This window comes from Lytechinus variegatus, chromosome 14 (assembly GCF_018143015.1).
Source record: "Lytechinus variegatus isolate NC3 chromosome 14, Lvar_3.0, whole genome shotgun sequence".
In the NCBI taxonomy this organism is placed as follows: Eukaryota; Metazoa; Echinodermata; class Echinoidea; order Temnopleuroida; family Toxopneustidae; genus Lytechinus; species Lytechinus variegatus.
Window position 1 is genome coordinate 15938838 of NC_054753.1, and position 15891 is coordinate 15954728.

General features: G+C 33.8%; 1 protein-coding gene across 1 annotated transcript in view; it reads left to right on the plus strand.

Annotated features, from left to right (window-relative positions):
* Positions 1 to 15062, plus strand: part of LOC121427209 — a 28777-nt gene extending 13715 nt beyond the window's left edge. Inside the window, exons 3-5 of the mRNA XM_041623487.1 lie at positions 4509 to 4649; positions 12684 to 13137; positions 13634 to 15062. Coding sequence (XP_041479421.1) covers positions 4509 to 4649; positions 12684 to 13137; positions 13634 to 14006 — 968 coding nt within the window. The 3' untranslated portion in view covers positions 14007 to 15062. The remainder of the gene's footprint in view (positions 1 to 4508; positions 4650 to 12683; positions 13138 to 13633) is intronic.
* The last annotated feature ends 829 nt before the right edge of the window (positions 15063 to 15891 follow it).

Genomic DNA, 15891 nt, shown 5'->3' on the forward strand with positions numbered 1-15891 from the left:
CTGGGATTTAATAAAGCATTGACTTGAAATGAAAAAAAAATCATATTTTCATTATATCTTTCTATTCTTGAGCTGTTCTGCCCTCATTTCTGTACGTTGTCTTTCAGTTATTCATTTATTTTTTTTCTATTTCTTTATTTCTTCTTCACCATCATCATGATCTTCCTAATTGTTTACCATTTCTTCTTCCAAAAGAATGACACAATAGTAAATTGAAGACAAATATAAAAAATAGAACATAACATTTTTAAAACGGAACATGTTTCGAGGTGTCGCACCTCATCCTCAGCCTGAAAACTATAAACAGAGTCATTGGTATATACAGTTAACTTCATTCCATTTAACAATTGAATTCACACCTTGTAATCTTGTGTAACTACATTCTTGAAACTTTTACTTGACATCCTAACTGTATAAATACCAATGACTCTGTTTATAATTTTCAGGCTGAGGATGAGGTGCGACACCTCAAAACATGTTCCGTTTATTAAAATGTTATGTTCTATTCTTTATTTCTGTCTTCATTTATTCTTGCTTGTTTTCTTTACCCTCTCATATTCTTTCTCTCTTCTTCTCCCCCTGTTTGTCTCTCTCTTTTAAAGGGGAAGTTTACCCTAAACAAAAAATTATTGTAGAAATAGCAGAAGAAGTAATAAAAAATATTGTTGAAGGTTTGAGGATAATCCGTCAAAGATCAAGAAAGTTATTAGAATTCAAAGTATTGGATTTGTGACCTCATATGCGAGCAGCATTCCTACATAGCGAATGGTAAAAAAATCAATGAAATGTCATTTTCTCAGAAAATTGAAAATGTTTTTTAATTTGCCCTTTGTATATCAATAGACAAATCATTTCACATCTGATCATAAATAGAAAAAAAAATAATGTCATCAGGAGCCATACAAAATTTGAAATTCATAGATTTTTCACCTTTCGCTATGTAGGAATGCTGCTCGCATATGATGTCACAAATCCAAAACTTTGAATTCTAATAACTTTCTTAATCTTTAACGGATTTTCCTCAAACCTTCACCAATATTTTCTATTATTTTGTCTACTATTTTTACAACAAACTTTTCTTCAGGGTGAACTTCCACTTTAAAAGAAAAAAATATTTCTCCTGTTGCACCCCCTCCCTGTTACCCTATACTTATTCTTTCATACTTGTATTTCGCAGCAGTATTTAGTGTTTGTGTTTAATACCCTCTGCACACCTATTGGCATGAATGTGATGTAATAAATAACACTCCAATTATGTAGTCCATCTCATTTTTCTCCACCCCCCTCTTTCCTTTTTTATTCTGAACCTTTTAGCCTTTTTATTGACATCTGTGGTCACTTTTGATTGTATCTAGGCAATGCTTGTATTGATTTGTCCAAGTAGCTCTCTCTCTCTGTCTTGCTGTCTCCCTCTCACTTTCTCTCTTCCCAATTGTTTCTTCTATCCTAATGCTAATTACTAATTGATCACATGATGTATGTATATTGCTAGGGGCAACCAAGAAGTGTCTCATGACAGATTAATGATCGTCTAAATCTCCTCCCCAATTGTAATTTGTATGGGTCTTTAAAAAACCTCTCATAATACTGCATAATTTTTTTGTGTGTCTGAAATATTGGCATGGATGTGTTTTATGTTCATTTTGTGTCCTATAATGTTTTTCTTTTTCCTACAGCTACATGTAGGTCTTCTTGCATAAATGCAAACATCGTCTACACCCTCCTTATATTTCTGATTTATTTCCCCTTAATCTAGAATTACATTCTTATGAAACCTGTTCTGCCAATGACTTTCTTTATCCAAAGGTTCAAACATCGTTTGCTAAATCCACTCTTTTATTCACTGGCCCTAAACTGTGGAGTTCCTTACCAAAAGAAATTAAAAACTCAGTATCACTCCATTTCTTTAAACGTAATTATAAAAAGTACCTGATTGATACAAATTTTAACAAATAACTGTAACAGTAGAGCTTAAAAATCAAACTTATCTTTTCTTTTTTAAATTTTTTATGTCATTAATAAGTTATCATTCTAAATTCTACATGTATTTTCCATACGTAACGCTATTTCATTTTTTTTTTATGTATGTGTTGATTTTTCTTAACTATTTTTTTGAAAGTTATAAATGAGAGCCATATTCACATGTTATATATTGTTAAGAAATGTCTATTTTGAAAGCACTTATCTGTTTATTTTATGTTGGGTGCCTGATTTTAAGACTTATTTTGTCTTCTTTGGCTCCCCCACAGTAATGTATATTTCTTTTTATTACTTTTGATCAACTCGGTTCACTTTCCTTTTTCAATTATGTTTGTTTACTATTTTGTACATATTTGTAATGTCTTTTATATTATTGTGGAAATGAATGATTTGATTTACATTTACACACTTTAAGAGCACTTTGCACCCTGTCACAAAGAACTGTAGATGTTACCTCAGTTTCTCCGACCCCCCTCCCTTGTTTCCATTATTCAAATAGATGAATGAACTTTTTCATGCTGATTTATTAATGGCAACTAAATATGAAATTAAAGAAGAGATCACCTTTCAGGTGACCGTGAAAAATAATAATGAACATTCATATGATTAAACTTTATGAATAATGTTTTGAATGTTCATACAGTTAAATGATGCAATACAACATTTTACAAATGCTTATCATCATCATCATCATCATCATATTTTAAAATGTAGTGTAGATTGACTACATGTATGTGATATTTCAATCCATAGATTCAACCTGACGTGGTGTTTCTGAACAAAACTGATATTTCACCGTTCCAAACTTGTGATTACTCTTTACCATTTTACAATTTGACATTACATGTACAGTACCGATAATAACAGATTTCATTTCAATCATTTTATCATCTCTAAATAGTGATCATATATACATTGACGAGAAAGATTAGATTCATTTCTGGTATCAAAGATTCTTATGCACAGTACATGTTTACGTGCTTATCATCAATGTTTTCATATCTTCAGAAGAAGTTGCAATACATGCATTTTTTATATCATATTTTGTATGATACTGTATAGATTCTGTAGTGTCACATGCATGTATCTGTACATGTATTTAACAGTGACACAACGTATGTATTCCTCTTACATTTTGAAAATGCAGTGAATTCCTCTTACATTTGAAAATGCAGTGAAAGTCAAATTTGTGAAGTCTTTTTTAATAAATAAACATAATTTGTAAATGCATACACTATACATGTAATAAACATTGCTTTTCATATTAAAACTCATCATCTCACTTGGCGTTACCATTATTATAACAACAAAGTAGTACACATAATAATACATGTCATGCATATAATGTACATGTATGGTGCAACTCCATAGATGTAGATGTATTTCAGGTTGTATGCCAAAGAGTAACAAGTGTTTTGATACTTTCTGCCATGCACGTACATACTACGCTGGTTTTCACAGCTGTGCAAAAGTCCATCATCTGCCACCGTAACTAAAAGCTCATATATGCCTTACGATGTTGACTTTTTCAAGCTCCCTGAAAAAACTAAAGTCATTGTTCCATCGTGGAGCGAGAAATAAACGTAGGAGCTGCGGCATGCCTGAAAATCAATAATACGTTTGAAGGAGGACACAGCTCTTTTGGTTTAGGGTTATAATAATAGAGCTACATGTACATGTATGAATAGCAATCATCTGTATTTGGATGTTGCTATAGGTGTGTCCTATTTTAGGATGCTGGTTTAAAGTACATATACAATTAAAGATTATTTATCAATTTATACATCTGTTTCTGAGATCAATACTGCTATTTGTTTATCTTAGAAATGAAAGGCAATTACCTACATGTATAGGCCTATTCTGTATCATCAGATCATTTGATTTGTGCAGTATATTCATGTAGTTTTTGGAGGGCATATCAAATGCAGATAAATCAATTTTTTGATGAAATATATATTTATTCCAATATAGAATTTTCAGTTCCCACATTTAAGACAGTATTAAGGCAGTGCATGTTTTTTTTGATATTTTTTTTTAAAAAGAATATATTCAAATTTGAAATGTGTTTTCAGAGCTTTTCCCAAATTCATTAACTCAATTTATAAAATATTATTTTATCATTAAAACATATTTTAGCTCTGAAAAGATGCAATTACTTTTTACAATGTTGACATCTCTGTATCTACCCCCCCAAAAAAAAAAGCTTTGTTTGATATCAAATAATTTCTTTTCCTAGGAATGTGCACCAGTTTAATATTTGTGTATATTCAAGAGAAAAGTCAGTTCATTCTGAAGTTGAGTACTTATTTCTAGTTTATATCTGCTGAATTGGATTATGTGATCAAAATGAAAATCTAAAATAAATCAGAATTATGTTTTTCAAATTGAATATTTGATCTACTGTATTTCACTGGGTGCAGCCAGCAAGCCTTTATCATTCATACTCTCTCATTACTATTTTTGTTGTTGAATGTAGTATTTGCAATCATTAATGTTTTTTATTTCTATTTTTTATTTGATCTTTGTAGAACCGATTCCGATGAGGTTGCGCGCCCTCCCACAATCCTTTTGGCAGCAGCCGAACACCGTCAATTCAGCGTCTCCCGGCTCCATGTACTCCGTTCTACCTCCTCTCTGCAAAATGGAACAGTCCAACTCGGATTTGGCAGGTACAGTATATCTAGTAGAATGATTAGCTTTTGATGAAAAAAATATGGCTTCTGCCTCATGTATTTGTTCCATCCTCTGGAGCTGATAAAAGAATATGATGTTATCATGGAATTCTACCTCCATGATATTATTCACCTACATGTATGTGTACATTCAATTCAGTTGAATTAAATTCAATAAGTTGTTTATAAAGCCTTTTGAAATAATTTTTGTAATACATGTCAATACAATAGATTATTACTATTAAACATGGCAATTGGTAGAAAATGGATACAAAATAATTGAATGTAATCAAATAAATCAGTCATGAAATAAATCAAAATATGGCAAAATAGAATGGGAAAATGATGGAGAAAAATACAAAGTATATGAATGGAAATAAATTCAAAAATGGCAAAAATGGAATGGGAAAGGATGACAGGAAAGTGGTAATAGTAAAATCAAATGAAGTGAGGTTATGGAATGGTCTAAAAGGTGAGAGGAAAAGCTGAATTTGAAATAGATGAAATGGGAAAAGAACAAATAAAAACAAGGCCGGGCTACAAGAATGGGAGGGGGACGGAAGAGTCTGCCCCCTGGTGATAACACAGGAGAAGAAAAAACAGGAAAAGGGGAAAAGGAAGAAACAGAAGAAAACAGTAAAGGAGGGCAGGGAAGAAAGAAAGGAAAAGTTAAAGGAGAAACAAGGAAGGAAGTACAGAATAGAAAAAAGAAAAAACTGAAGATACGAGGGGAAAGTAAATTGGTATGATCTGTAATAAATGAGTGAATAGGGGACAATTAATCAAAATATGACAAATTAGAATTGGAAAGGATGGTGGGAAAGGGGAAGACAATAAAAAGGAAAGTGAGGGTCATGGAATAAATTGATCAATTAGTCTTCAAATCAAATCAATTCGCAAGGCATATTTTCTATTTCTCTCCCTTTTCTTATTTTTCTCTGTGAGAATGCCCTGATGAAAAAGCCAAATACATGTAGTTCTGATGGTAGAAAAAATTCTTCTGTTTGAGTGATTTTAGCACTCATTTTTAATACCAAGTAATGGTGAAATAATTATCAAACGGTAGCGCCTATGAAATTTTCCATGGGCTCTGCTAGTATATATAAATAAATACAAAAAAAGCAAAATGATGGAAGCAATATTCTGGATTTTGATTAAAAATAGTCTTGATGTTTTCTACACATAAAAGTGTTAATGAAAAAAATTCAACAACAACCGAGAATATAAAATTATTAATATTTGATTTAACTTATCATTTAATAAACAAAAAGAAATTCTGCTTGAAGTAAAAAATGCAGTACAAGGTCATGTATGGAAGGATATATCGTGTATTTTTTCTGTGCTGTATTTTTAAGAAATGTCTCTCTAATGTAGTAATACTTTTCTTTTCAGAAATATATATATTTATTTATCTTTTTATTTTATTTATTTATTCATTTTTTTGTCTTTTTTTTAGTAGGGTGGCTCCATCAGTTATTGGCATACTGTTTTCCTTGGAGGCCCTAAAGTAAGAAAAATATAAACATATAACAAACCTATTAAAGTATACAATATAAAGTTAAGACAAACAAACTATATAAAGAAGAGAACAACACAAAGGGCCAGTTCATAAATTAAGGCTGTACTACCAGTATGCATCATGCATGTTTTTTGTAGGAGATTATATCACTCAGCAGGGTTGTTCAGTATTGTATCAGAATTGTATCAATAGGAAACCACACCAATAAAAGGCTATTGCTAAAATTTTGACAATTATGGCAATTTAAGTCATCGCTAATATTGTCTTGTTATACAATGGATGATATGATTGATGCTCAGAATATCACTGCATGGGGTACTATGGCCTCACCCCTTTTCTTCATCCTCCTCCCTTCTCCCTCGTCCCACCCCTCTCTCTCTTGCTCTCTCTCCTTGTGCTTTATACCAAATTAGTAGAGATTAGTGTACATGTAGAGAAAGGTGCCATTTGATAAAAAACTTGTAAAGTTCATTAGAATAGTAATGTTGTACTTCTCTTAATCATTTATTGATGAAAGGGTTTTTGATAACAATGCAGTTTTATTAGAGTAAATGTAACTACATGTACTAGACATGGTAGGGTGGTTAAACAACCAGTGTGTTTTACAATGTAATTGTGCTTATCACAACAATATATTAGTTTAAAGTGGGTTTGTTGTTGTTGATGTTGTGAAATAGTCTTTTGCAAAATGTACTTTTACAATGCAAACATATCATTGTAAATATGTTCATTTTTATACACATATTCATTAACATGTTCATATATTCATTATTGTAAATATGTACATTTTTAATCACATTCATTTTATTGTAAATATATGTTAATTTTTATACATATATTTATTATTGTAAATATGTTCATTTTTATACACAAATCCATTATAAATAATTAACGTGGACGCAAAATGTTTTCTAGGTATTAAATTGGTTATATACCAGCTTGATGTTTACCAGCAAAATGCTGTCCTACCGAGTTCCTAAGGGAATTACCATAAACAAAAACAGATAGAGTTTAATAAATCTTATATCATCTTATCTCTCTCTGTCTCTCACCCTTTTTCTCCGTTTCCTCTCTGTAAGATGGTAATGTTCACCGACCATACAAATGTCGTGTATTGTATTCCGTCATTACTAGCCTAATATATGACACCCTTGCGGTCTTGTTCCAAGAAAAATTGTGGATAGGCGCTTTATTGGTAACCATGCCGACAGTAGAAACACTGCACAAGTGTGTCATGTTTAATGGAAGCCCCAATCCATTACCATAATGGACATTAATAATTTGAGACTGTAATAGCTCTCCATGGGGTTCCAATGTATTTTGGTTCATCATTGTTGACAGATTTGTTTTTCTGACATGAAAGAATGACGAAGCATCTATTCGTTGTGACCCATTTCAAATGCTGTTGAAAAAAAGATTTCCATTTTCTATTAATGTATTGTGACTTGCCTTCCTTTCATTATTTCTGTTCTTCTCTTTCTGAAGTAACTCTTGTACGAACTCTACAAAGCAGCTTGTCGCCGCATCAACCTTGAGCTGGTTTATGACCAATTACAAAGAAACCCTTTTACGTCTAATCTACTTAGGCATAGTGGCTGTCCTTATCAAGAGACGACAGAAATTTATCTCGGGCCTTTATGGTTAAAGTGGAGATAATGGCCGAGCTGGGATATGAACTCGCAACCTCACAATCATGAGTCCAACGCTCTAACCACTAGACCACATGCCTTTATTACATTGTGATTCAGTGTGAATGAAAAGAGAGAGGATGGGGGGGGGGAAGGGCTGGTGGGTCATGTGACAAGACAAATGGAAGATATATGTACATACATGTACATGTACTCCTGTAGGTACTAGTATATGGGTACATGTATATAGGATGACCAAATGTAGCAAACTGTTTGAAAATATTTTTTATTGATATTGACATGCACTCATGCCACACTTACAGTTACATTATTTTTACCATGATCCCATTAAATTGTATTTTACCACAACCCCCCCCCCCTGAATTCACCAAATAATTCACTATTCCATCCACCTGTATCATCTAACATGGATACCTGAGATCCTCTATTATCCTCGGTGATACCCCCATTACCACCATCTCAATCATCCCTGCCAACCACTGTCACCGCATCCTCTTCAGTTGCCATGGCGACAACTATCCCCTCATCCTATTCATCAAGAAACCTTTTAGGCATCGGTCATCCACTGCCCGTACAAATGTATTCTGCAGACCTGTGTCATTCGGCAAAAATGAATACCAAATATTTGTTCTTGACTTTGTTCAGATATGATGCAGCTTCATTATAATTGTCTATCATAAACACCGTAATTGTCATTTATCTTCTTTGTTTGGTCATTGTCAGTTTGATTTGTATTGTAATTCACAAATGTTTCATCCTCATCCTCGCATCTTTTATCCACTTTTATCATCATAACCATCAAAATCACCATGATCACCATCGTCATCATCACTATCATCATCATCATCATCATCACTTTCATCATCAACATCATCATTCTCATCAATCATCGTTGTCATCATCATCGCCATTATCATCATCATCATCATGAACATCACCATCATCATCACCACCATCACCACCACCATCATCATCACCACCGTCATCATCACCATCGTCATCACCATCATTATCACTACCATTTGATATCAATCTATCATCATTAGTCTTATTTTCATTTATCTTCATTTATATTCATCTCAAATTATTTTCATTATCATGTATATCACTAGAATGAAAATCATCTTTACCATCATCATCATCCTAATCATCACTACCACCACAACCACCATCGTCATCACCATTTTCTTCCTATACAAATCCACTCCACATTATAAATCTCATCAAATCTTCCATCATCCAATCGCCATCACCACCAACACCACCACCATCAGCATCATCATCACCACCATTTATCATCATTATCATCATCATCATTATCATCATCATCATCATCATCATCACCACCATTATCATCATCATCATTATCATCATCATCATCATCATCATCACCACCATTATCATCATAATCATCATCATCATCACCACCATTATCATTATCATCATCACCATCACCATTATCATCATCATCATTACCACCATTATCATCATCATCATTATTACCACCACCATCATCATCACAATCATCATAGCTATACTAATTGAATTTGATATAAATTTATCATCATTACTCTCATTTTCATTTATCTTCATCTCTATTTTCATCATTATTTTCATTATCATATATCTCACTAGAATCAACATCATGATCATCCTCATCATCGTCATCATGATTATCCTCGTAACCGAATCTTTATCAGCATCAGACTCCACAAAAGAAATCTCATCTCAAATCTTCCTACAGCTCACATCTGTCTTGTAGATCCCATAAATTGGAAGAAAGCTGGGTAATTTTTTGCTCATTATCTCAAAGAAGAGCCTCTTATGCGATGATGTTCCGTGACAGTGTCTACCATTGAACAATCTATTGATTGCTACGCGTACGTGCCCTTGTGCCGCTTTTGTAGTCTTCACCTTTAGACCCTATTCTACTTTTTCAAATTCAATTCGGTTTTATTCAACAATACTCATGAAACAGTCCGAAGACTAACAATGTGAGTTTACAATAAAAAAAGAGCACATGACATAGAATTGATAGAAATAAATAAATACATAACATGTGACCATTGAAGGAGAAAAAAGATATGATATTAAAAAATCAAATCATACTGGTTCAATTAACTGACCAGGATATACAAAATAGACAATATATACATGTAATCCAAAAAAGGATATGTATTTGTGAAATAAGAATCCACTAGTGTATATATATGGCCAGAAAATCTGTGTCAATGTACATGTATGTATGATGTTGTGTTTGTGGAGAGGGGAGGGGGGGGGGTAGGATCAAAGACTCACTTTCTCTCTCTCTTTCTTTCTCTCTCTCTCTCTCATTCATTTTGATGCTCTCATTCATTTTGATGCTCTCAGGGGCAGGGTTTACTCATGTACATGTATACCATATGTTCATGGCCATATGTAGCCGGGGGGGGGGCAACATTTTTTTACTGAAAATTGTCACAAAATTCACCAAAAGTATGCACCAAAATCTATCATTTCACTTGACAAAATGCATAAATGCCCCATTGAAGAACTTGGTTGCTTCGCTCCCTCACTTTTGAGTTTTTTTACAAAAAAAATGTGTGCAGCCCCCCCCCCCCCACCCCAGCGAAAGCGAAGAATTTCTGCGTACAGTCTTGCATAAGTTGAATTTGAATTGAACTTGTTATTCTTGTGAAATACAAAAGGGTTTACATGTATTTTTTAAAGCTTTCTTGAGTCATCTGCAAAATCAATTTCACACTTAAAATCTCAACATACCATTGCATGAGTGAACGTTCGATGACTGTTTGCCAATACAGGTAGATATATTGTTTGTCATGAACACCACAATAGTTTTTAACGTGATTTTTTTTATTTCAAAACTCTAATTATTTTTTATAAAACATAGCAAAAAAAATTATTCAAGGGTAGAAAAGGTAACAAAAGTGAATGTAAATTAAAAAGGTTGTAAATTTGTCTAAACAATTGAAAGGAGAGAATCGTATGCTGTTTGATATAGTATTTGAAATCATTTTATATTTCATACTTCATATTTACCACACAAAAATAATGAGAAAATGAGGGAGATTTAGGTTTGTAGACCAAAAAAAACGAAAACAGAGCAGGATGGGGAGGTGGTAAAAGGAGAAATGATGAAAAATAGAGAAAGTGGAAAAGAAAAGAATTTAGAACTAGATGACTCATGATGACCTTTTGACCTTGAACTTGCTTTATACACATCACATGATAGGTCCCCATATGATGATATTTTGAAGATAATTGATGATGTAGATTTGGAGATTTTGTGCTCACAAGAAGAGGTGGGAAAATAAATAATAAATAAATAAATAAAAAAGAAAATTTGTACGAAATTAATAGTTGATCTGTCGATTGACAGATCACCTAAAAATAATGAAGAATTTTGGTTTGAAAAAGAGTAAGAGGAAAGAAATAAGGAGGAGGAGAAATTGAAAAAGAGAAAAAAGAGGGAAGAGAGAAAGAGGAGAAGAAAGAGGAAAAGGAAAACATAAATGAGAAACAGGAAAAGGGAAATAAAAATGAGAAAGAGGAAAGGGGTAACAAAAACATAAAGGGGGAAAGGGGAAAAAACAAGAAAGAGGAGAAAGAGGAAGGGAAACAACAATGAGAACGAGGATGAGAGAGGGGAAGAAGGAGGAGGGGGAAGCGGGAGAGAAGCAAACTCAATGATATGCATACATTATAGGCATTGTGACTTGCTACGTGATACGGTCTTTCAACACAGCCTATCAAACTAACCTACCATACAAGTGCAATTACAATCGGTGAATTCAGCCGAGCACAAATACCAAACCATCAATTTGGTGTGCTTGAGTGCATGTATGTGGTTACTCCCATCGTCATAGCAACCCAGGATTGTTGATGGCGTGTTTTACTATGATCTACACTTCCAAGGCTGCACACAGCCAGACCTAATGGAGCAAAGCTAGTCGATAGAGCCCTGATTCGATGATTGATGATGTTATAGATTTCCACTTCACTTTCATTTTAAATGATCGTTTGCAATTCAGCGTCCAGCTCCTAAAACTAAGAATAAAGATGTCAGAAATATTTTTCAATGGTGTCTGTAACTGCATTGGGCTCGGGAAAGAGAGATGTCAAAAAAATGTGGAATAGCTTCCATGAAAGGTCATCTTTAGAGAAATTGGCTCAGTTTTATTTCTTGTCGAAGTTTCTCATTTTTCTTAATTGTGCAATTGTGTCACATATCTTCAAATGTGTCATGGCATTGAAAGGATGCTAACCTTTATGAATTTGGCATAGTACTCTAGCTACATGCAGCATTTTGTGTAGCATTTTCCCTTTTTCTTTTCCTTCTAAATCTCTTTTTATTCTTTATAAATAAATTATAATAAATTTGATTGGTATTTTTTTTACTCAGCTTGTAGATTTACCAGTATACCATCAATTTTCAACATACATGTATACATGACGTGAATGTTGTTCACAATTACAGATATTCAATCAATTTCCTATTGCTATACCTCAGCCACATTTCTCCTATGATGGCTGTATGGCGGCAAGCCAAAAACAGCTGTTTTATTAATTTTTATTCAAACCACCTATATGAAGCTGGTAAAAAAATGTTAAAACGGCTGTTTTCAAGTCAGCGTACGTTCGCTGTATGGGATATTTGACTGAGGTTGCATGTCATTATGATTTTGAGATGATTTTATTTTGAGAGTATAAAGCCAATATGATATTCGTTAAAAAATTTCAATATTTTTGTAATCCAAGATAATAACTTAGCAATGTATCTTCATGGTAGAATGTCTTTTTTGCAACAAAGTTTCGTAGATTCTCTAAAAGATTGAGTCTGTTTTTGTTTCTCATTGATTCCAGATATCCGACCAGTGACACCGCCCTCAGACGGCGAGGTCATCGAATGCAGAGAGGCGGATCAACCCGACGTTAGGTTAAAGGAGAAGAAGGACGCCCTCGTTGTTGACAAAGACTCGTTATCCCTCAAACTCGAGAAAGATAAAGAAAGGGACTTGTCGCGAGACAGGGAGATATCCCCCAGAGACCGAGACTATTCCCCTCGGGAAAAAGACCTTTCTCCGCGCGACCGAGACACGATTCGGGAGAAGGAGAGCCCACGGGATAAAGAAAAAGTGCGCGATCTCAAAGAGAATGGGCTGGAGTCCAGTAAACAGCTCCCTCTTGAGGCAAAGAAGAAACAGCCTAGGCCACCGCCAAGGATAGTGAGAGTGTCACCAGCCAATACTGAACTGCTTGCAAAGTTATTTGAAGGGTTTGATGGAGAAGGAAAAAAGAAGATTGTTAGAAGAGGAAGGTGGGTACATGTACAAAGGCCTTTTTTTTCTTCTAGTTTTCAAAACCAGAAAGTTTTGTTATAATAAGTATTTCTAAATTATCACCATTAGTTTAAAAAATCCCTGAAAAATGGTAACTTTATAATACTATACGAGTAGTAGTATGGTAATGGAAGTAACAGAAACCAAGAAAAATGTTGAAATATTTGTTGTCATTGATAAGCAATGAGTTTAATACCAAGAGTAATCAGAAATCACAAATATCTTTATTGGTGTACATTAATGAGCCTTTTTGATGAAATATCTCCCCAAATCACTGATTTTTTTTTCTTGGGGAGGGGGGGGGTTGAAAAGTCTACCTTCAAATATAAGCAAACCACTTTTTTATCATGTTGAAAAAATAATGAAGTATAAGATATCTAATAGCAATAAATGCTGTGCTATCTTGTACTTGATATTGTAACACAAAATATGACATTTATTCAGTAATCTAATTTTTCTTTTTTTATTTGTCAGGCCAAAGAGAGAATACAACCCTCAAGCAACTGCACTAGCAGCGGCGGCAGCGGCAGCTCAATCTGCAACCAATGCCTCAAACAACAACAACAACACCACCACCTCCGCCACCAGCAGTACCAATGCAAGCAACCCCGCCCCCACGCATCACCACCCCTACCTAACCGGTGATGATCCTTACATGATAGACAACGTCGCAGAGGGCCTCCTTCCAATGCTATCCTTGGAGACGAGTCGTCAGACCAGCGGCCCATCGTCGCAGCTCGCCATCGTGTCTATCCGCGGTGACAACAACCGTATGCTGTCGTTACCCTCACTCAGTGTCGAGCAGAATCATTCCGCCATACTTTCCGAACTTGTTAAAGCTTTATGAGATTTATCCCTAGATGAACTTAAAGAACATTGCCAAAAGTTGTTTTTAAGAAAACTAAATTTTTGTGTCTACTCTGTTTTATAGAAATTAATTGCTTAGCTTTTTGCACGATATCACTGCTGAAAACTGAAAAAGAAGTATTCCCTCTATGTTCTTATAATATCACTTTTTATTCTTCAATATAAGCCACAATGTAACCTACACAATCAAGCTCTACATCTATACTGATTGCACAGAAATGTTGCTAGCGCTAAGAGCGCGCTAATAGAGGCCCTGTTACAATCGGTAATGTGGCAGCGATGACTAAATGTTACAACAATGCATTACTTATACGTTAAAATCAATGTTTTACTTCACAATCACGAAAATGTGACTGGGCCGGCTTACTGTTTGTACTGCAATCTGTTAGGCTAACAAGTACATTTCTGTGCGGCTGGCACTGATACATAAATTGAAGAAAAGAACCCACCTATTACATTTTCAATCCATGGAATACTGAACTCCATGATTTCCATAGACTTTTTAAATGACCTATTTCCAGTTAGCTATGGATTTGACTTATATTTATCTAGATCGTGTAGATTTCCACATAATTAATATATTTCAGTCACTAATAACCGATTAAGATTTTATTATGCCATTGTCCTCTGAAATAATAAAAGTTAGGTGCATAGTGGATATCCTCAACAATTGTGTGACTGAAATTTTATAAATCAAATTGTTAATTATTATTTTGATACAAAAAAAAATATTCATGCCATTTTTAAGGATTTTTTAAGTAATGGAATAAATCGATTTACTAGATCTTGCTTTAATTCCTGTACATGTAAATTTGTAATACCATAGACCTGACACTTATGTGGTATTATTATGTTACGTACCTGTACATCAGATGTAGCAGTTTTAATGTTTGTATATAAGAGTTGTGAAGTATTCACTTTTTATTTTCCAGTTTTTAATTGTGTGTGAAAATTATTGACATAATTCCTCATGTGGATATAGTACTTTTGAAATTTTCAAGAAATTATCATGAAATTCCTACAATAAAATACTTGCACTACAGTGCGTATCAAAAAAAAGTTTACACTTTGAAAAAGCCCTGGGAATTAAAAAATATACAACATGTGGGTAATTTTTTCACATATAATCTTGGGTTTGGGTCTCATCTATCCAATGAAAGTAAAAGTTTTGACAGAATGTCAAACTTGAGTGAGCACTGTCCATTTTTGTAAAGCTCGCAGAAATCTGTTTGCGCAGAAATGCTCGTTTTCACGCTGTGTCAAGGTGAAAGGGCGAAATCAAACTTACCCTGCGAAACATTTCTCATACATTTCCCTTGCACTTTAAGTCAATTTAAATAAAAGGGATAAATGCAAGCATTTTGTAACAATTTTGCCACCCAAATTAAAATTTCAACACTTAGTAAGCACAATCTTTACACATTTGGGCCAGCTGGATCTGAGGACGTAATATTGAATCTGAACAAAAATCTCCAGCATTTTTCCACTAAGTTTTTATCATTTAAAGTGGGTTTATATTTCACTTTTCATTTAATACTTGTTTCTCCACACTTTTTCAAAGCTTGACAATGATTAACAAAATAAAAATCAAGCCTAAACCATTCGTGTAAATCACAGCTCAGTGTAAAGCAAATATCGTCACTATGGCCTCGGTGTGTCGGGGAGTGGGGTGGGGCGCAATTCACTCTTCAAAGTGTTTTGGGCAAGGAAACAGGTTAAAAAAAGTAGAAGATATCTTGAAATCAATTTACTAGCTAAATTCCATGTGTTTTTCGTGATTAAGGTCTATTTTTATTCACATAACTATTTTAAAGTTCTGCGCAAATCATTTTTCACTAACTTTTTAAAAAGTATGTGGTGCTCAC